Here is a 22,589-nt window from a genome sequence, read left to right as displayed (position 1 = left end):
ACTTATACTACTCGGAATGACCCCAAATTTTGCGTGCAAGTCTTAAATTACCATACGGAGCTATTCTCGAGCTCGAAATTTCAAACGGACCTCAATTACTCCAAAACTGTCACGACCCAAAATTTACACCTTCGAGACCGTGATGGCGCCTAACATTTCACTTGCTAGACAAGCCAACGTTAGAATATAATTAGCCATTTTTACACAATTTTAAATTAATTAATAACAAAGAAACAAATGCGGAAATAAAGTCTAAAATAAAGTGAATAATCCATAATAAACGCGATATCTAAATACCATCCCAGAACTGGAGTCACAAGTGCACGAGCTTCTAGAATAATACAAATAAGGGTCTGCATAAAATAAAGCTGTCTGAAAGAAAACACACAGCTAAAATAAAGTAGACAGGGACTTCAGAACTGCGGATGCTGTGCAGTTATACCTCAAGTCTCCTATGGGTAGCTAAAATCCGAGCAAGTCTATAGTACGCCGCTGGGACCAACTCTGAAATCTGCACAAGAAATGCAGAGTGTAGCATCAGTACAACCGCCCCCATGTACTGGTAAGTGCCGAGCCTAACCTAGACGAAGTAGTGACGAGGCTAAGGCAAGTCACCTACATTAACTTGTACACAATAATAATAATAATAATAATAATAATAATAATAATAATAATAATAATAATAATAATAATAATAATAATAATAATAATAATAATAATAATAACGGGAATAGTAGTAAGACCAGTAAATAATATCAATAATTGAAGTCAATTCAACAGTCACAATCCCTCAACTTGTTTCCATTGCGGCGTGCAACCCGTTCCAACAATATAAACTTTAAATAAATCTGTTGCGGCGTGCAACCCGATCCCCCATTATAAACTTTAAATAATTCTGTTATAGCGTGCAACCCAATCCCCCAATATATTTATTTTCATTTCTGTTGCGGCGTGCAACCCGATCCCCCCATATATTTTAACAACTCTTAAATGTAACAAAAATATTTCAATAAATATCACGTTCAATGAGAAACTATTAAGCATCAAGGCATACAATAATTATAATTTATTTATGAAACAAACAATGACAATTAGTAATTAATTGTGGAAATCAGGGAAAAAATAGGCAGTCTAATATTTAATATGCTAAATATCAAGTAGCAATTAAGACACATAAATCAAGTAAGCATGTGACAATTATTGCATGAATTCAAGAATTAATATTTGACAAGGAATATGATAGAAACAATTATTATAACAATTAATTCATGTCTTAAAATAATTTAAGATGTTAAAATAATTAAGCAAATAATTAATTTGACAAAGTATAGACACTCGTCACCTTGCCTATACATCGTTACACATGAAATTCACATAGCAAATAATTCAAGGGTTCTATTCCCTCAAGTCAAGGTTAACCACGACATTTACCTCGCTTTGCAACCAAATTCAAAAATTCAATAAACCTTTGCCTCACGAATTCGTGTCTGAAATCCTCAAATCTAGTCATAACAATTCAATATACTCAATACAAATCGTAGAATTAATTTCATATGAATTTATAAATTTTCAGGATTAAAATTCAATTTTTTTTAAATCAATAGCGGGACCCACATCTCAAATCCCGGAAAAACTCACGAAATACGAACAACCGTTCCGATACGAGTTCAACAATAGAAAAATTATCGAATTCCGACATCGGATTGGCTTTCAAATCTTCATTTTACATTTTTGGAAGATTTTATAAAAATCTAATTTTTCTTTCATTAATTCACGGATTCATGATGTAATGAGTATGGAATCATAAAATATAATAAATATAGGATAATGAACACTTACCCCAATTTTTTCCCGTAAAAATCGCCCAAAAATTGCCTTACCCGAGCTCAAAATCTTGAAAAATGAAAAATGGGACGAAATCCCATTTTTAGAACTTAAGTTCTGTTGTCCGGGAATTTCTTCTTCGCAAACGCGAGGGCAGTCTCGCGAACGCGATGCATTGCCAAACTTGGCCTTCGCGAACGCGAAGAGTAAATTTCGCCTGCCTCCAGTTCCTCTTCGCGAACGCGAAGAAGGAAACCATACAGTGCATCAAAAAAATCCATCAGAGTTCCAAGTCCAAAATTCAACCTGTTAACCATCTGAAACTCACCCGAGGCCCCCGAGACCTCAACCAACTACACCACCAAGTCCTAAAACATCATACAAACTTAGTCGAAACCTCAAATCACATCAAACAACGCTAAAACCATGAATCATACCACAATTCAAGCTTAAGGGACTTAAGAATTTTTAACTTCTACATTCGATGCTAAAACCTATCAAATCAAGTCCGATTGACCTCAAATTTTGCACACACATCATAAATAACATAACGGACCTATGGAAATTTTCAGAACTCGAATCCGATCCCGATATCAATAAAAGTCAATTTGTGGTCAAACTTTGAAATCTTTAAGCCTTTAGGCTTCTAGTTTTCGCCAATTGGCGATAATTCAAGTTAGGGACCTCCAAATTAAATTTTGGGCATACGTCCAAGTCCCAAATCACGATACGGACCTACCAAAACTGTCAAAATACTGATCCGAGTCCGTTTGCTCAAAATGTTGACCAAAGTCACCTCAGTTGAGTTTTAAGGCTATATTTCTCATTTTAATCAATTTTTCATATAAAAACTTTCCGGAAAAATATACGGTCTGTGCACGTAAGTCGAGGAATGATGAATAGTTCTATTTGAGGTCTCAGAACATAAATAATTATTAAATTTAAAGATGACCTTTTGGGTCATCACAAAAACCTACTCCAAACCAAATTTAAAGAACATTAAACCTTCAAATAGTTGATTTTCATTATTAAGCGTCGAAACGCTCCCGGGTTGTCCAAAATCCGATTCGAATATACGCTCAAGTCCGAAATCATCATACGAACCTATTGGAACCATCAAATCCCGATTCTGGTGTAGTTTTTTAAAAATGTTGGCCGAAGTCAAACTTGGACTTTTAAAGCCAAACTAAGGAACCAAGTGTTCCGATTTCAACCCGAACACTTCCAAATTCCGAACCAACCATCATCGCAAGTCATAAATTAGTAAAAATACATCCGGGGAGTCTTATTTAGGGGAACGAGGTTCTAACAGTCAAAACGACCGGTTGGGTCATTACATTCTCTCACACTTAAATATACGTTCGTCCTTGAACGTGCTAAGAACTGCTCCGGAGTTTGCTGAAATCATTGTTTAGCCCCTCGTGCACTTGCCCGTGCTATCACAATTCAGTTGAGCACATTAGCTCGAGCCAATCTGAAGATCCTCCCCTTTATTTAGGCAAATAAGCCTTAGATCCAAAGTCCAACATCCGAAATTCTCTACTAGGCCTGCTTCCAACATACGAACATTGTTTCAGTTACTACACGATGTACCACTACATGATTGTATACTCTCACTGAATTCACACCATGCACCACATTATTCACATGACCATCATAACATCCTTTGACAACAATAGCCGAAATCCCACGAATCTGATGCTCACAACACACCTCATGACACATATAAGTCTTGTTCCAACTCTTGCAATACTGCCACGACGGAAGAGATGTGTATAAATTCATAACCAACTGCGTAGTCAACAAATCATTTAGTCCCTCCTCCTAACAGGAACCATTACCTCATTATGAACCAAATAATGATATTTGCTCTTTAATATGCCTCATATAATTCTGATCGCACTGATCCCAGGTCCAAAAATGTCGCCTCACCCAGTACAATTCGTTCTAGTAATAAGCCACCACAATCACTACCAAAAGTCTCATATGATGTCACTATGTGTTAGCCACAAACTCGAATGTGATACATAAGGAAAAACGAACTCTGGAAAGAACTACTCAACCCGCGTAGCTAATTTAAACAACCGAAAAGATGTTATGAACCTTCCTCAGAACATGAGAAATAAGACACGCAAGAATAGGTATGGGGAACTGTACTCAACATCATACTGTTACGTCGTGCAACCCGATCTAAATAACATACCCGTGGTGGCGTGCCCAATCCACACATGAAAATAAATAGGGAAGTACCCATCAAGCCAAAACGCTTATACCTACGAAATACCCGAATGTCAACCACAAGCATGCCAAGTGCACAATACCATCGGATATCGTCATAGGCTACAAAACTCAAGCACGACTAAGGTGCAATAAATGACCTGCATCTCGAGAGCCATCCTGCTCATATAACACCGCAAATTATACGGGATCTCAATACGAGTGCGAATAATCAAACCGCCTCATAACCCACATAGCACAATAGGGACTACACGGAAGGGCCGACAATATAAATAACATCTAAGGCCCGAAGACCACTCCGAAAACCACGTTATACTAAAATGAACATATCCAGTCTAATATAGAGCCCACATTCACATTTAGATCCATCCACTGACCTCAAGACAATTCTGGTCGTACCGCACTAGGCTAATAACCTTTCAGGGATCCACAATAACCATTTTTCCTATGACACACAAGAACAACTGTCAAATCCGAAACAAACTTCCACATTCCACAACCAAATGAACCGAGCGCTCTTCTAGCATAAATTCTCACATTAGCGATAGTACCACAATCTCCATACTTGGTTCTAAATCTTTACTCAATCAAGTGACTAGATGTCACACTTATACAATCTTCCCGTGGGGTACGCTCCCATAACCTTCCACACTAGGTAGCAAATCTGCGCATCCAGATCACTAGTCATACAGTGTTGTAAAGCGAATCAAAAGTTCGCAAATCAGTACACATAGCCTCTTACACATGACACTGATCTCAGTGACGCTAGAGACAATACCAGCTTACTCTAAACATTGGAATCCTTCCCTGCTCGTCCGAGCTCGTGACATCCCTATCAATACCGAACTACAACCTTGATCCTCAACTTTCAAATCTCATGCCGCTCACCGCACCTTTCTCACTAACACGCGAAAACTCAAGAATTTCATCATAATTTCTGACCCACTAATAGGATACACACATTATCATATAGAAACCTTTCACTTTACTCGTTTCAGGAGAACCATTGCAATACGTTATTGAATTCCCATAATAGCAGAAAATACGATCCTCAAGTAGTGGTCTAAACTGCCATAACTCTTCCGAAAATCCATCTATACATAACATGCCATATTACTCTACTGCCTCCAAATAAAATCAATTACGGTGGTCGTTAAGCCTCGCACGTACTGCCACCAACCCATGTATAACTTAACACGCTGAAGGAACTGATCATTGCCACCATCATACTAATTCAACCATTGCTAACCGATCCGACTACTTCTAATTTTACCCTAGATTTTCCTTAGAAATAACAATAGCTCCATTTAAATTATATCGAACTCAATCCGCACTCGCCCCGAGTGACTCTATTTCATGAGCCCACATTGCCTCAAAACCCACATACCATCTCATACCCTCTTTGCGCTCATGTTTACATCCTCAACTGGTACACCCAATTGTGATAATTCCTCTATGAATCCGAAGTCATTTTCTTTCATTCCTCCAATGCTACATCGCAGCCCGAAGATAACGTAGAACACTCCAAGCCCCTTTCATAGTCCACTGCAAAAGCTCGATACTTAACTATACTATGAACTCGAAATCCTTAGGCACCGCACTCAAATTTTTGAATCCACTAAGACCTTTATTGAGAGTCACTCACCCTGACTTGGTCTCGACTATAATAAAACTCCAAGGCCCAGCTAGCACATGAACACCCTCTCAAAGAAGCACCCGACTGGACCACTTTCCTTGTACATCACCTCCACTCGAAGCATAAACCCTGAGTCTTCTCAAAACTGAACATGAACCAGTAAAGCCCAAGTATAGAACACATTCCTCCAATCCTTCGCTCAAACTACCGCTGGCGTTTTCTTTCCTTAGTCGTAATAACTCACTAATATGCAGAAAACCAGAAACCTCACAAGTATACAACCATGCAATCCAGTCCTAGATGGTGGGGCTCTCCTACTTAGCTTGAAGCTACAATTACATAACTCTGGAACCTACCAATATTCCTTTTTCTTCATTGACATGACCTCGCACAATCGACCCGCCAAATTTCTCGAAATCTTCATGTTAACCATTTCATGAACACTCTGAATCACTAGCCACATTTACATGCTCGACCTCTTACCAGATAGCCAGTAAAATTCTTCGTAGAAGCTTCGTCAACCACGCGACCGCTTACCAGCTCACGGGAGATAACCTACCTGTGGAAATTACATGCCGACATTCTTCCAACATCGTTGCACTGGGTGCAATTACTACAAATTAGTAACTCATCCTGAGCCTGTTCTCATTCACCAGTTGTACAAGTCTGTTCACTCCTCACGAGCATCAACTAAAGGTGCGACAATACATTCCAATCCAAAGTCATGTTGTATCCTTCTTCATATCAAGAAACTCCTTTTCGTCGCATCCAATCTCCCGTCGTATAATATCCAATATTCCAAATTAAGTCCGTAGACCCAGTCACTGTCCACCATAAATCCCAATTCACTCTAAACTTTTCTCAAGACGTATAGTCATTCTACCACAGAACCCATATGCTACTCTGCCACTTTGGTCAAACTCACTCATTTAAGCAACTACTCGACTCCTGTTTCTTACGCTTGGCCTTCTAGAAGTTTAACCACCGTGAGATACCTCCCACATGTCCTTTCTCATCCTTTGCTGCCCAGTTGTTGCCTTAAATCAATATCTATCTCTGTAGAACTTGAACTAATAGATCGCCACCAACTTTACACCTCCCCGAAGATCATCTTCCTTGAGCCATCAACATTAGGATCACCGATTCGATTCTGAACCACAACATACTGCGACCCCTAACAACCGTTTCCCCGGCACCATTCACAATACTCTGCCCCAAAGGAGAATTGAAGAAGACCATAACACCGGCGAGTTTAACACGTTTCCAGCAAGGATGACGTCACCACATCACAAATAAAAATTCCACCACGCTCGAAAATACCAAGTCTCGATACCCTATCAACCCAAACCTGAGCATTTGTAGTACGATTGCCTGTCCTCCGCCGGAAATTAAAAAAAACTGAATCTCTGAATCATGCACTGAGTAAAACATACTTTCAAGTCATTCACTGCCTCGACGCATAGACAAGTATCCTACCATTACACGAACATTGTGTGATGGAAATGCACGAATCGTCATAGCAATCAATACCAAAGCTCAAACCTTAGGTAATAGTAATACTGAGTTGAAATGACATAGCGACCTTCCGCAAGGCGACGACAATAGCCCAATCAAATACATAGGGAAAAACATCTTGCACCACATCTGTAGTACTATTAAACTTCATCGATTCCAAATTTATAACAAGAGCTTCACGTCGCAAAAGATTGAATAGGAAGGAAACAAAGGCATAAGCCTCAAAGGAAATCGAATCGCCCGATGAAGAATCAAGAAGGGAAGTGCACCTAACAGCCCAATAGCCTCTCGAAGATAAGTACATACGTCTCCGTACCGATCCGCAAGACTCTACTAGACTTGCTCATGACTCATGAGACCTAAGTGAACATAGTGCTCTGATACCATGTTGTCAAGGTCCAAAATTCATTAAAGGTCGTGATGACGCCTAACACCGCTGTCAGGCAAGCCAACCATAATTAATTTAACTTAATTACCCATTTTATTATTTTTGAAATAAAAATTTATTCAATTAAATAGTAAAGATAGAACTCATAGAGTAGGTGATAAATATTTTAGCAACTAAATTACTAAACAACCCATAACCACTCCCAAATCCCGGTAAAATAAGTGCATGAACATTTACTAGGGAGTAAAAATAAAATACAGCATATGTCCGGAATACAAATTAGACAGGGCAAATATAAATAACTTTGAAGGAAACTCTATTGGATGCAAATCGTAATATAGAATGCAACTCACCTAAGTCCCCGTATTTTAACCACACCTCTGCTCCCACAAAGCCGCTAGACATATCTGTACCTGCACAAAAAAAATGTGCAGCAAGTGTAGCATGAGTACGTAAATAATATGTACCCAGTAAGTATCAAGCCTAATTAACTCATTCAATTCCAATAATTTTCAATTTATCAATTTAACTTCACAAGCTGCAATAAAATATCAAGGTATCGCGTAGTTATTATTATTATTAGGCACGATTTCCACTGTGGTCGTACGACCCAATCCAGAGTGTCGTGTACACTACCGAGGGACGTGCGGCACGATCCATAGATGCATCTATACTGCCGAGGCGTTCGGCCCGCTCCACAAGAAATGAGGACATTTTCTTATGAACCTCCGGAATGAGAATATATATATATATATATATATATATATATATATATATATATATATATATATATATATATATATATATATATACATTTTGAGATTAACGCAGGAGGATGTACAAATTTCTACAACAGTTAAATAGTCTGAACAAAATTTCAAGTATGTGAGATTTCAATCTTTTACCATTTTCTCTAACAATTTGCAACATAATTCTATTGCTCTAATTAAATAAGGATACAATTATCACAAGTAATTCATGATTTGAGTCCTAAACTACCCGGACTTTAGCAATATTAGTAGCTACACACGGACCCTCATCACATCGTGCGTACGTAGTCCCCACAATTAACAATAATTATTAATTTAAATCACCTATGAGGTAAATTCCCTCTTACAAGGTTAGACAAGAGACTTGCCTTGTCTCAAAGCCCACTTTCCGATCATAACGTCGCATAAAAATTCCAATTCGGTGCCGAAAAATCCGAAACTATCCAAATATTATAAAAAAATAATTAATACATGCTCAATAATTCGAAATTAGACTATTAAATTAATTACCCAACCCAAAATGGTAATATTTCTAAAATTCACCACGGGCCCGGATTCCGAAAATTTTCGGAGAAAATCGTTACCCATAATCTCAAGAACTCAAATATACAATTTCCATCCAATTCGATAACCATTTTTGTGGTTAAAGTCTCATTTCTATACAAATATAGGGTTTTCACCTAAACCCTTGATTTACAAGATTTACCAGTTATAATCTACCCATAATATATGTATTTAACTCAAAGTGTATATAATTAACTTACCTTCAAGTTGCTAGTTGAAATCCCCTCTCAAAAAGCTCCAAAATCGCCAAAAAATGGAGGAATTACGGGCTAAAATGACTAAGTCTCGCCCTTTTTAACATTTTGACCAACAACATTTTCGCACATGCGGAGGGGGTAGCCGCACCTGCGGAAAATTGCCTTGCAGGTGCGAGTTTCCTCACCAGGCCAAGCTTCACATCTGCGGCACAAGGACAGCTCCTACGCGTCCGCTTCTGCGCCCATTTCTCCGTACCTGCAGCCCTTGCCGCTTCTGCGCCCTCATGCATCGCACCTGCGCGCTCGCAGGTGCGCCTCAAATGTCGCTTCCGTGGCTCGTGCCAACCTCCCTTTTTCTCTCATCTGCGGATTGGGGCTTGCTTATGCGAGCTCGCACCTACGGCTGCCCAAGCACAGGTGCGGTTGCAGCATAAGCTGGGAGCTTGAGCTGCTGCTCCAACTTCCAAAATTGATCCAGGCCTCGTCCGGTTAACCCCCGAGGCCCCCGGGACCCCTCCCGAACATACCAACACGTTTGAAATCATAATATGGACTTGCTCGAACCCTCAAAACGTGTAAAACAACATCAAAACTAAGAATCATACCCCAAACCAAATTGATTCAACTTAAAAATTTCAAATTCTTCAAACTTACTCCGAACGCGTCGAAATATACTTATACTACTCGGAATGACCCCAAATTTTGCGTGCAAGTCTTAAATCACCATACGAAGCTATTCTTAGGCTCGGAATTCCAAAGGACCTCAATTACTCCAAAACCTACTCCAAACCAAATTTAAAGAACATTAAACCTTCAAATAGTTTATTTTCACTATTAAGCGCCGAAACGCTCCCGGGTTGTCCAAAACCCGATTCGAACATACGCCCAAGTCCAAAATCATCATACGAATCTATTGGAACCGTCAAATCCCGATTCCGGGGTAGTTTTCTAAAAATGTTGACCGAAGTCAAACTTGAGCTTTTAAAGCCAAATTAAGGAACCAAGTGTTTCGATTTCAACCCGAACACTTCCAAATTCCGAACCAACCATCCCCGCAAGTTATAAATTAGTAAAAACACATACGAGGAGTCTTATTTAGGGGAACAAGGTTCTAACAGTCAAAACGACCGGTTGGGTCGTTACAGGTGCACAAAATATCCCGCATTCATGCTGAATTTAGGGAAGGGTCGAACTCAAGATTGTGACATGGACACGGCTTGAACCGTGACCTATATGTTACACAGAGACATCATGCATGACGTTTTATTATTGAAAATAATAATAGAAAGTTTCATAAAGCACTATAATTTAGAGTCTAGTAACTATAGTTTGCCTAATAACCATTTGTAGCTACTTTTCAATTGTTACCAGCTTGTATCACTTATATTCAAATGCGCAATGAATACAACCTGGATCAACTGTATTTGTTTGCGCAAACGAATACAACATGTATCAACTGTTGATGTGTCGAGTAATTTTTCCAAATAATAATGCAAAATTGGAAAATGAGACCTAGCTCCTGTACAAATGTCCAAATCCCTCCAAAAACCCTAACGAACAGAAGATCAACGCAACACTGCCCCATTTACCAAACAAAAGTAGCCAATACTAAAATGGAAAAACATAATTAAAAAAAAAAAAAAAAACCAAAACCAAATCAAAATAGCTTAATAGGAATGAACAGTTTTACCTTGTCCCTCAAACTTCCACCTCTGCTTTCACTTTCTCCGCCTCCCTCTGCTCAGCTCCTAAACTCCAATTTCTCCCCCTTTTCTCTCAATACCCGTAAGCCTCTCTCTTAGTCTTTTTATGGGTTTCCTTTCTTTTTTTTAAAAATTCTTTTTATTGTTCCTTTTGGTTTTTATTGATGAAATTAGGATAATGGTGTTGTTTTCTTTAATTCTTTTCCCATTGTTAATGTAACTTATTGAAAAGTTGTTTTTTTTTTAAGAAATGAGGATTCATATAGCTGAGCCCTACTTGTTTGCGACTGAGTCGTAGCTATTATTGTTTTTGTTTTTTGTTTTTCTTTAATGGGATAATGTTATTATTTTCTTTGACTATTATCAATGTAACTTATAGAAAGATTGCTTTTAGCCGTTGATGGGATTTTCTTGAGTTGGGTAGCTGGTAATTGAGACAAAAGTATGAATGCAATTTGTAGTATTTTCTTTCTAATGGTGTTAAGGGGACCAATTTGTGGAAAAAGAAGTTAATTTTTCTTTTGTGTATATTTTTTTCTAGAAAAGTTAGGGAATTTATGTTTATTTACTGCTTTGACTTATTTGCTTGGGCTTTGTTTGGGTGTGTTTTTGTTGTTATCGATGTGAGTATAGCTTAAGGATTGAGTTTAATTTCACTGAACTTTAGCTCTATGCAGTGGATGTTGGCTATTGAAACTGGGAATGTATGCCTCTATGTAATGTTAACCCTGATTTAAATGGGTCATATTTATCTTCTTCCCCTAATTTTTTAAGGTAATGTGGCTGAACAGTTGTAGCCTGCTCAGTGGCTTCCTAATGATATTGGTCAAGTTTGTAATGTAGTTCATGATAATTGGAGTATACTGTTTTGGTTCAGGCACCGTTTGTTCGTTTTTAATTATTGTGGTGTATGGTCCAACTTGTGTACACCTCGACTAATCGATCAACAACCTCTTACAAACTAATTAACGCACATGTTGTGTAAAAGTTCTATTCGCAACTAGAGATTTGGATTAGTGGTACGAGCGTTGCGATTGATGTGTGGGTTAGGCACATGCGCATCCAAAATTTTAAGTTTATGGGTTCCTACAAAAATCTCAAGTTAATAATACAATAATAACAAAATGAACGGACTAGGTTCCAGGTAGTGTTTTAAAGGGCGTTTTCGGGGCGAGCCCCGGGGCGAGGCGCACCAAAAACGCCCTGAGGCGATGGTGTGGGGCGAAAGTATCAAGAGGCGTACGCCCGGGCGTTTGAGGCGTAAGCCCACTTTTTTAAATTAAAACAAAATTTGTTGAATAAGTCCTTCATATAATACCCAAATTCTCAAAAGTCAGCTTGGTAATTACTCAGAAGTTTTAAAAAGGAACTGAAATGTATTAAATTTAAAAGTCAAGACCTTTTTTATTGATTGAATCCCTAAATCACGGTCTTTCCCAATTTTTTATCTTGTACGCTAGTCTGCTAATATCTCCCAAAAGCAACAAATATTCAATTTTTTTTTACAAATACAAAGAGAACTCCATTCTCCTTCATAGCATCAAGTTCAAAGTTCAAATTGCAGGTTAGTCATCCTTTTTGTTCCTCCATGTAGAAAACTTTATTCTTTTCGACTCAAGTTACTTGTGCTTCTACGTAGTGTATAATAGATTGTTTTGACTAGTTTTTTGTGGGGATGGAGCACATCTATATATATATATATATATATATTTCACATATTTATAGTTTTCTTCAATTTTTATGCAATTTTACCTGTTTATAAATATTTACTGTAATTATATTATTTTATAAAATATTTAAAATTAAATACCTATGGGGCTTACGCTTCGCTGAGGCATATGTAAAATGCCTTGCCTTACGCCCACGCCTTTTAAAACACTGGTTCCAAGCTAAATATTCGTATATATTTAATGGATTTTTCAATATAAATACAGGACCTAGACAAAAGTTACTTGGTTCACAAGAACCCGTAGCTATTGCACTGGATCCACCCCTGGGGTTAGGCACATGTCATGGGTTTTTGTCGCAAACAAAAGCATGGTGGGTAGAGGAGCAAGCCCATTACGTATCGAGTTTGCGTGAACGTAACCCGGGAATTTGTTGGTTATCAAGAAAAAAGAAAAAGAATAAGTTCTTTTCATTATGAAAGAAAACAGTTGCAGGACCTAGCAATTTTTCTCAATCTCGAGTCATGAGGTCAAGAGAAAATGCTGTTACGATTCAAGCTTATTTAAGAAAGGAAGTAGCATTTTTTGACGGATTGAATAGTAAAGTAACACAAACAAAAGAAGAAAGAGGGAGTATGTCTTTCTGGATTGTAAAGTAAACACTTGTTATATAATTTAAATTATGTCAAATGAGATGCACACACGAACTGTTATAATTTTCCATGTCAGCCACCACCGTCAATAAAGCACATTTCAACATCTGAAGTTGTTGGCATTACCTTGTGTGTTAAAATATCTAAATTGACCATCTAAAAAAAAAAATCTAAATTGTTCCCAAAGGTTTATTATTCCACTGTACTTTCATCTATTTCCTTTAGATGCAATGTAAGATTGCTTTAAGTAATTTCTGTTATGGTTGTTGTAACACTAGACAGGTATTCTGAGAGCAACATCTAGGAGATTTTTCAGTGCGGTAGAAGTACATTCAAGGACAATATCAACAATGGAAACTGTAAGTCCAGTCTCATAACGTAGCATCCTTGTAAAAGAGTGCCATCCCTAAATATAGACTAAGTTGTTTATGCCCATCTCTTCTTTGAACAGGATAAAGAAAGTATTGGGAGTCTAAAGCAGCAATTAGCGAAGCTATTTGAGGAATCACTTCGAGCAGCATTCCCTGATATTTCAGATGTGCAGCCTTTGGTTGCTATTTGCAATGATCCAAAAAATGGTGACTATCAATGGTATGGATTTCTCCGATTTTGCTCTTAAGTTAAAGGCTATTTATTAAGACTTCTAGCTGTTTGTTATGTAAGTAAATAAATCATTTAGTTCCTCTAAGTTCTCACTTTGTAACTTTGGACAGCAATAATGCAATGAGCTTGTGGAATAAAATTAAAGGCAAAGGTACACAGTTCAAGGGTCCTCAACCTGTTGGAAAGGTGATCTGATATCCTGCTAATCTCTTATGTCTTACTCTATTTCTTTTCTTAACATGGTACTAGAAGCGAAAGCTAGCAACTAAATGTCAGTTGTTTTTCACATTTTAGTCAATTGTAGAAAACCTTCCTGCATCGGACATGATAGAGAATTGTTCTATAGCAGGACCTGGTTTCATTAATATTGTATTAGCAAGGCAATGGATAGCAAAGGTAATTTTTTTAACCAGCTCTATTTTTGTCGGCCGGTGTTGTTTAGTTGGTTAGTTAGGATCATTTGATAACACTTCTATCTTACTGGTGCAGAGCGTTCAAAAGATGCTAATAGATGGCATCGAGACATGGGCACCGAAGCTTCCTGTTAAAAGGACGGTTGTTGACTTTTCATCACCCAACATAGCAAAAGAGATGCATGTTGGTCATTTAAGATCTACTATTATTGGAGACACTTTAGCCCGTATGCTGGAGTTTTCCAATGTTGAAGTTCTTCGGAGAAACCATGTCGGTGATTGGGGCACACAGGTAAATTTATGCTCAATAATCTCTCATTCTCTTATCGAATTTACATTGATGGACTAGTGGACTCATTGGACTCTATTCACTTCCGATGAGTAATACCTATGGGATATATCTATTGGCTATTTTGCCTACATATTTTTTTTTGTTTTGCTCGTCCTTCAACGTACTCATAAGAGAGAACCATAAGTGTTTTTCTATCTTCAAACCGATAGAGTAGTTATCTGAGCTGCTTGATCAGCTATTGTTCTTTACAAGCTTATAAGATATAGTGGATTTACCCTTTAAATGTATAACAAAATTGTTAGTGTCAGTAATTTATTAAGTGTATGTAACTAATGGTTAGAAGCCAAGAGACATCTAACTTCAATTTGTTTTCAAAGGGAAGACTTAATTCTTTGTAATTCATTAGATTTTTACCATGACACACGGTCTCTTTTCATCGACATATGAAGTTTCCTTTCTGGAGTAGTATGTCTTTCAGTAGAAGCGTTTGTTGCCTTACGAATTTGTGTTAGGGCCTAATACCTGTTACTTCTTTTGCAGTTCGGAATGTTAATTGAGTTCCTTTTTGAAAAATTTCCGAACTGGGAAGCTGGTAGTACTCCAGCGATTGGAGATTTGGAGGTGAGTCCATTGGTTCTTATTCACTACAGCTGTTTTTTCTTCTGTCGTCTGCATTTGAATTCTGATAAAGCATGCAACATACATGTTATAGATTAGCATTGGATAGAGATTTCTTATTTGATTGGCGGTCTTTCCCTTGTTTATTGATGCTCTTTCTTTGCAGTTATTCCCTGATCTATTATTAAGTATTGATACATTGAGTCTGCAATTATTGGCCATGACTAGCAAACTGTAAAAAGTTGAGATTTAGAATTGCACATATTTGGCAACCTCCAATGCTTAATATGCAAGTAATATTGAGCTTACTCGTTTCCAAAACATCTCTTAAATCATGTTTCTTGAGATTTTCCTTGGGGAGCAGTTGTTTGTGTCAATAGAAAAGCAGAAATTTATTTTACTTGACGTGGTAATCATTGTTCTCATTTATTGCTAGGCATTCTATAAGGCGTCAAAACAAAGATTTGATAGTGATCCTGATTTTAAGGAAAGGGCGCAAAAGGCAGTTGTTAGTCTTCAGGTGAGCTTTTATTTGTTAATTATTTATTTATTTTATACATTTATCATGTTTATCTTTTTTGAGAGCTCATGCACAGTTGACTAGTTATTTTGTCGTCGGGGGAGGGGGAGAGATGCATACATTTTTCGGGTTTCTGTTGCTGCTCAAGGAAAAAAGAGATCACATATCATACTTGTATCTGATGCATTTCTCTTACCTGTGCATGTGCGTGTCTCACAGGGTGGGGATGAGAAGTATAGAAAGGCGTGGGCGCAAATATGTGAAATCAGCCGAAAAGAATTTCAGAAGGTGTATGAGAGACTTGGAGTTCACTTAGAGGAAAAGGTACTACACTCAACTTTTCTCCTTATTGCTTAGAACTTGGGATGACTCTATGGAAGACATGCAGTAATTCCCTGGTTTTGCCTTTTGTCATGTGATTGCTATGCTAGTTTTGTTTAGCCTCCTCGTAGAATGAGGTCAAGCTTTTCTATTGCGGCATGCTATTAAAATGACACAGGTAGTGTGCGGCAACTTTAGCACCTGATAAGTGTGAATCTGCTTTGGAATTCAGAGGCGGATCCAGGATTTGGAGGTTGCGGGTGCCACACTGCTTTGAATAGTAGCGTATAGAATTTTGCGTAAGCAGTATCAATATTTACAAAAGAGAACCAATAAATAAAATTTATCATCAATTAAGTAGACAAGGAAGAGCCTTGCCTCTTTAGTTTAGTCCAAGTTAGAAGAGTTCTTGGGTTCAACTCTACCTAATGAAAAATTTTAACAATAAAGGCTCACTTAAATATTTGTCAAAAAGATTATCTAAGTCGTGGTTCGAACCTTTGACCAGTAAAAGTGAAGTTAAGCTTCTAATCAAGATGCTAGGAAGCATCATTTAACTAGAACACCAGGAAACTATCTTTATTAGGTTGGATTTAGTCTGAGTGCAGCGTGCTAAAAGGATATTTAAAGGTGTACAAGGTCGAATTTGAACCCACTCCTCTTGTGAGCTAAAACTAACTCTTCACCACTGGCACCTTGTGCTATATCATTACTCCGGGTGGCATAAGTAGTATTAACTTATTTCTTGGACATATACACATATATACACGAAGTTTAACCGAGGCGTCCGGGTGGCGTGGCACCCCCATCCACCTACATTGATCCGCCCCTGCTTTGGATATCAGGTATTGGAATGATAAAATAGATATAATATATGGCAGAATTTGGCAGACTGCAATATGTGGTTATGTTTTCTTTTACTTTCTTAAAAATAAAATAAAATATGTGGTTATGTTAGTTACCAGGGCTAGAACGTAGGACGATCAATTCAGGTTGATGTGTCTTTTAGTTTATTTTATGTATTAAATTGTAATTTGTTAATATGTGCAGATACCAGATATCATAACTGCACGAGTGGTATTCCTTAGAAATATAAACGCATATTGTTTTTTGAACATGGCTGTCCTTACTCCTTCCTTTGAGAAGGAGAACTCTCAAAAAGAAAAAGATTGTGTTTAGTGCTTAAATATTACTGGAATTTGTACTGTTTATTTTGCAGCTCCCTTGTGATTTGAATAGTGATAATTGCTGAAAAAGGAAAAAAAGTGAATTAATCTGAATAGTGAGTTGTCATTTCACTCGTTATTTGATGGACGAAAATTGGTTTGTACATGCTGTTGCCTGGTTTGGTCATGTCACTCTTACACTTGGTGGTGTTATAGATTATTATTGATGATGCAAACTTATTCAAGGGTGGAGCGATGAGTAAAAGAACTCTGCGTATATTCTAAAGCTAATTTCGACCTGAATTTGGTTTACAACTTGCCTGTCAAAAAAAGCTGGTGTATTAAGTCAAAGGAAACAGTTTATGGTTTTGTTGAAATTGGACCATATCGTCTCTGGTATTGAATTAATTTTCGGTAAATTAACTATTCGTTTCTGAATGTATAGATAGTCTGTTATATGTTGTAGAGGGACTCCAGACAAACTGATTGTTGTTGGAGGGTTTTCCAGCTGATTTCTGCTTTTCGTTTTCTATTGAGCCTTTTGTGCACATGTTTTAGATTGAACCAAAGGCTCATGGATTAATTTGGTGCTTCTTCCTTTTAGGGTGAAAGCTTTTATAATCCATATATTCCCAAGGCTTTGGAGTTGCTTAATGAGAAAGGATTAATTGAAGAAAGTGAAGGAGCTCGTGTTATCTTTATTGAAGGGAAGAAAATACCTCTTATTGTTGTGAAGAGGGATGGTGGTTTCAACTACGCTTCAACAGATCTTACTGCTCTATGGTTAGTTTTGGTTGCAATTCGTGTTTCTTGACCGGCTTTGCAATTATAGCCTAGTTTCTCATCAAGGATATAACTAGAGTTTGTACAGAAGCTACTAGAGTTTGAAGAGATGTATACTTTTCACTTAGGCGTCCTATCTGCAACTTTGTAGGTATCGGCTTAATGAAGAAAAAGCAGACTGGATGATATATGTGACTGACGTTGGCCAGCGAGAGCACTTTGAAATGTTCTTTTCTGTAAGTTTCTGATATCGATACCTGTTTTCTTTTTCCGCAGTTAGCGTATGAGATAATCGAGCAGCTTTATTGGGGTTGAGCGTTATTCTCATATTTTTTTTTCTTCCAGGCTGCAAAACATGCGGGTTGGCTTCCCTCTAACGAGAATGATTATCCCAAAGCTAGTCATGTAGGATTTGGTCTAGTTTTAGGAGAAGACGGGAAACGGTTCCGTACGCGAAGTACTGAGGTGGTGAAGCTGGTTGATTTGCTTGATGAGGCCAAAAGCCGGTGTAAATTAGCACTTGAAGAAAGAGGTCTGCTCTATGTTATTTGTGGTTATTCTCTTTTTCTACTTGTTTGTCTTTGGCCTGTAATAGCATCTCACTTATAAATACTATGGGTAATAATATTGTGCAATTGTGCAAGAGTACCACTTCAAGTTTATATCATGTTTGTCTTATCAGGTAAGGCTAAAGAATGGACAGCTGAGGAACTGGATCAAACTGCTGAAGCAGTAGGATACGGTGCTGTTAAGTAAGTTTCCTCATGCTTGTGTATTAATCGCAGTTGTCTTTTCCATGTAAGTACTTTTAGTGAAAGCCAGAAATCTAAAAACTTTTTCTTAGAAGAACGTTTTCTTATTCTGTAGAAGTGGAGATATTAATTGACTACCGAAAAATTAAAGACTGTTAACTTGGTATAAAGGGAGTGTTGTACGTAAGAAGAAATCACATTGTTAGTTGTAGTAATGCACTCTCCAATTTCTGTTGAGTAAAATACTTTGTGTGTATCAATTTTATTACAATAAAAATATTACAAGTTTTAAGAAATCAAATTCATTTAACATTGAAAATTAATCCATAATCTGTAATTCTACCTATTAAATCAAAATTTTATCAACTGACATAAACAACTCAAATTAACTCTTTAATCTCCGTGTCTAGTCAAATTATGCCATATAGAACCAAAAAGTAATTCTTAAAAAAGAGCGCTAAAAAGAACATTTACAATCTTGGCAAAAACATAATGAGAGTTTTGCTATGCATTTGCTTTGATGCTTTTCTTGTTGTCTCAACAGGGTTTTGACCTTTTTTTTTTTCTTTTGGTACCCCAAAACAGATATGCTGACCTGAAGAACAACAGGTTGACTAATTACACCTTCAATTTCGATCAGATGCTTAGTGATAAGGTATGTGAATGGATATCCCTTTGATTAAATGAATTTATCTGTTAATCATTTTCAACCAGCTATTAAACCCAAATTCAATTCTTTAATTACACCAGACTTCTTTTACAATTTGAAGCACATGAGTCTCTACATGGTTTAATAATTGATTTTGTTTTGAGGAGCCGATGCTTGTTCATTTATGAACGCTCTCAATATGTAGGGATATGTTCGTTCCATTACTTATTTTTGCTGCAGCCGTTGTATTCTATTACTCCGTTTGGAATATGATTCTCTTGTATTTTTCTGTGATGGGCAGGGAAATACCGCTGTGTATTTACTGTATGCACATGCTCGCATTTGTTCAATCATCAGGAAGTCGGGTAGAGATATAGAGGAGTTAAAAAAGGTAATTTCATCCATTTTATGTGATCCAACTGAACTCTTTCTTTATCAAGAATTCCAACCGTTTGCTTTGAGGCCTCTTGTGGCCGCCCAAGAATGTTGAAGTAGGGAAACACGTGATAGCGTGGTAGTTTGTCAATGTTAACTGATATTTCAATCATGTTTAAATTACAACAGTGGCATTAGAATTACTATTTGTGGTTATTGAATTCGTTTTCGTTGGACAGAGTGGGGCGATGGATTTGGCTCATCAAGATGAACGCATGTTAGGACTCCATTTGCTCCAATTTCCTGAAGTAAGAATATATGGAATTTTATTACTTGTTAGCACTTAAAACGGGTTTTTATTATTTCTAGGAACGAAGTTTTAATCAAGTAAATTTTGCCATCTCATTTTGCAGATTGTTGAAGAAGCTTGTACCAATCTTTTGCCCAACTTGTTGTGTGAATATCTTTACAAATTATCTGAAGACTTCACTAAATTCTATACCAACTGTCAGGTATGAAGTTTTCCTAGCTGAAAATAAAGTAAACCAAAGAAAAGCTGAAAACAAATGTTGTGCGCCCGTTTAACCCGTTGCTTAAGTTGCAAATAGACCAGCTCGAAACCACTAATAAAACACCAAATAATAATAGTTCACTATCTAAGATTCATGAAAATCTTGAAAAGTGGTGAACATACTATGTAGAAACCACCGAGGGGTGCGGTGGGATGGTTAAGATCCCCCACTCTTAACCAGAAGGTTTTTCCAGTAGAGAGCGGTTTACACCTTTAGCAGGCCTCTCTGGCGTGAATTCAGATCAGTTAGACCAACGACTTTGGATATCGGATAATTTAACCAAAAGAAAGATACTGTGCTGAGTACATATGGTATTTAAGTTGCATTTACAAATATACATTTTGGAACTTTGGCAGGTCGTTGGCTCGGATGAGGAAACAAGCAGACTCTTGCTTTGCGAGGCAACAGCACTTGTCATGAGAAAGTGTTTCCATCTTTTGGGTATCACTCCTGTTTACAAAATATGATCTCGTATGAGTTTTTTGTGTTCTTCTTTAGTTAGTATTCAAAATTGAAATGTATTTGAACAGAGCGATACAAAATGTTATTACTAATATGTAGTCAATTTTGACTAATTTGAAAGTGAAAGAGTAATTGATTGATCAATTGATCTATATATCAGCTTCAGTTTCATCTACACAGTTTGGGACTGAGGCATAGTTGTCGTGTTGTAGTTTCATCGATCTAATGCTCATTAAGTCAAAATCTTGTTGTCAGTTGTGCCCATAAGTTTTGCATATAACCTGATACCAATATTGTGGTGTTTTTTCTCTTCATTGTATGCTAGTAAACTAAGGAACCAATTGGTAGTGCAAGTGATGCAAATGTTACTCCCTGTTTCATTTTGTGTAGCATTTTTTTCTTTAATTTGTTTAAAAAAGAATGACGCCTTTTATATTTGAAAGAAAATTGACTTTGACTTTCAATTTTATTCTTAATGACATGCTTTTTATATCCATAGAAATGTCATGATTAGTTTAAAATTACAAATTTCAAAGTTATTTTTTTCCTCTTAAATTTTGTATTCAGTTAAACAATATCACACAAATAAAATAAAGGTAATACTCCCTTTTAAACAAAAAAGGGAAAGTGTTGGTTATCAAATTATTCAGACCTCTGCTTTCTTTTTTGAAGAATTAACTCAAATAGGCGTTCACCCAATCGCTTAAACTAAAAATAGCCGATTGATGTATAATATAAGCATAATTTATGTATTATATGTGTATAATTATGTATAATCAATGTATAAACTATGTAGATGGCTAGAAAAAGTAAATAATGAATATGGTGGGCTATTTGTGTAAAGATTTGATTTTTCAATGATGAATTTTGCGCGATAGAATTGTAAAAATTGCATGGGGCGCCCTATTTGGTCGCCCCTTTTTAACTTATATCCGTTTTATTTTTTTGTTTGCATCCGTACCTTTTTTTTTTATTTATTAAAAGCGTTTTAAAAAGACGATTTTGCCCTTCTTTAATAAAGACTATTGGCAAATTGCAGGACAAAAACTTAAGTATGTTTAGGATGAAGTTTTAGCAAATAAACTAAAAAACTTCAGCTTGTTTAGACTGAAGTTTCGGATAAAACTCAGAACAAAACTGTAAATTGCGTTACAAAACTTCAGCATGTTTTGGTATGACGTTTTAGCAAATGAACTAAATAACTTCAGCATTCATTAGCAAAAACTCTTTAGAAAATTATATATTGCAAAACAAAAATTTAAGCATGTTTAGTCTAAAGTTTTAGCAAATGAGCTAAAAAATTTCAGCATGTTTAGTCTAAAGTTTTAGCAAATGAGCTAAAAAATTTCAGCATGTTTAGTCTGAAGTTTTAGCAAATAAACTAAATAACTTCAGCATGTTTTGTCTGAAGTTTTAGCAAATGAACTAAATAACTTCAGCATGCATTAGCAAAAACTCATTAGAAAATTACATACTACAAGACAAAAACTTAAGCGTGTTTAATCTGAAGTTTTAGCAAATGAACTAAAAAACTTAAGCATGTTTAGTCTGAAGTTTTAGCAAATGAACTACATGTTTAGTCTGAAGTTTTAGCAAATGAACTACATGTTTAGTCTGAAATTTTAGCAAATGAACTAAATAAATTAAGCATGTTTAGTCTGAAATTTTAGCAAATGAACTAAATAACTTCAGCATGTTTAGACTGAAGATTCGGATAAAATTTATGGCAAAACTGTAGACTGTAGGATAAATAACTTCAGCATGCATTAGCATGAAGTTTTAGCTTCAATGTGAAACAACTTCATGCTATATTAACATGAAGTCTTCAACATGAAACAATTTCATGCTACATTAGCATGGAGTTTTAGCTCCAAGGTGAAACAACTTCATGCAAGTGTGATTCTGAAG

The 22,589-nt window shown here is 36.7% G+C and overlaps 1 protein-coding gene and 1 long non-coding RNA gene across 5 annotated transcripts; one reads left to right on the top strand and one right to left on the bottom strand.

The window, feature by feature from the left end:
- Window positions 1-372: 372 nt before the first annotated feature.
- On the bottom strand, window positions 373-10,945 carry LOC142175113 (uncharacterized). Its single transcript, XR_012704329.1, has 3 exons — window positions 10,823-10,945; window positions 7,955-8,014; window positions 373-511 (listed from the first exon to the last, which is right to left on the bottom strand). It is a non-coding gene; the product is annotated as an uncharacterized LOC142175113 (long non-coding RNA).
- LOC107776442 (arginine--tRNA ligase, chloroplastic/mitochondrial-like) lies at window positions 10,685-20,945 on the top strand. 4 transcript variants are annotated; one of them, XM_016596338.2, is made up of 18 exons: window positions 10,685-10,917; window positions 13,434-13,514; window positions 13,607-13,746; window positions 13,869-13,944; window positions 14,053-14,154; window positions 14,248-14,463; window positions 15,004-15,084; window positions 15,518-15,601; window positions 15,821-15,925; window positions 17,693-17,871; window positions 18,023-18,107; window positions 18,217-18,403; window positions 18,554-18,623; window positions 19,209-19,278; window positions 19,574-19,663; window positions 19,887-19,955; window positions 20,061-20,159; window positions 20,576-20,945. In XM_016596338.2, the coding sequence occupies exons 2-18, from the start codon at window positions 13,506-13,508 to the stop codon at window positions 20,684-20,686; spliced, it is 1,773 nt and encodes a 590-aa protein (XP_016451824.1). In that variant the 5' UTR covers window positions 10,685-10,917; window positions 13,434-13,505; the 3' UTR covers window positions 20,687-20,945. The 4 variants fall into 4 exon arrangements, with proteins under 4 accessions (XP_016451824.1, XP_016451823.1, XP_075097774.1 ...); XM_016596337.2 differs by having other exon boundaries at window positions 10,698-10,917; window positions 13,438-13,514; XM_075241673.1 differs by lacking the exon at window positions 10,685-10,917 and adding an exon at window positions 12,271-12,399 and having other exon boundaries at window positions 13,438-13,514.
- Window positions 20,946-22,589: the final 1,644 nt, after the last annotated feature.

Source organism: Nicotiana tabacum, chromosome 21 (genome assembly GCF_000715075.1).
Source record: "Nicotiana tabacum cultivar K326 chromosome 21, ASM71507v2, whole genome shotgun sequence".
NCBI lineage: Eukaryota > Viridiplantae > Streptophyta > Magnoliopsida > Solanales > Solanaceae > Nicotiana > Nicotiana tabacum.
This window is presented reverse-complemented; position numbering and strand designations above follow the sequence as displayed.

Excerpts from the sequence above, each read along its gene's own strand:
- LOC107776442 (XM_016596337.2), top strand. The coding sequence starts at position 10,809 with ATGAACAGTTTTACCTTGTCCCTCAAACTTCCACCTCTGCTTTCACTT. Across the intron at positions 13,945-14,052 it reads GTCCTCAACCTGTTGGAAAG|TCAATTGTAGAAAACCTTCC; the intron begins GTGATCTGATAT and ends TTCACATTTTAG. Across the intron at positions 18,624-19,208 it reads GTAGGATACGGTGCTGTTAA|ATATGCTGACCTGAAGAACA; the intron begins GTAAGTTTCCTC and ends ACCCCAAAACAG.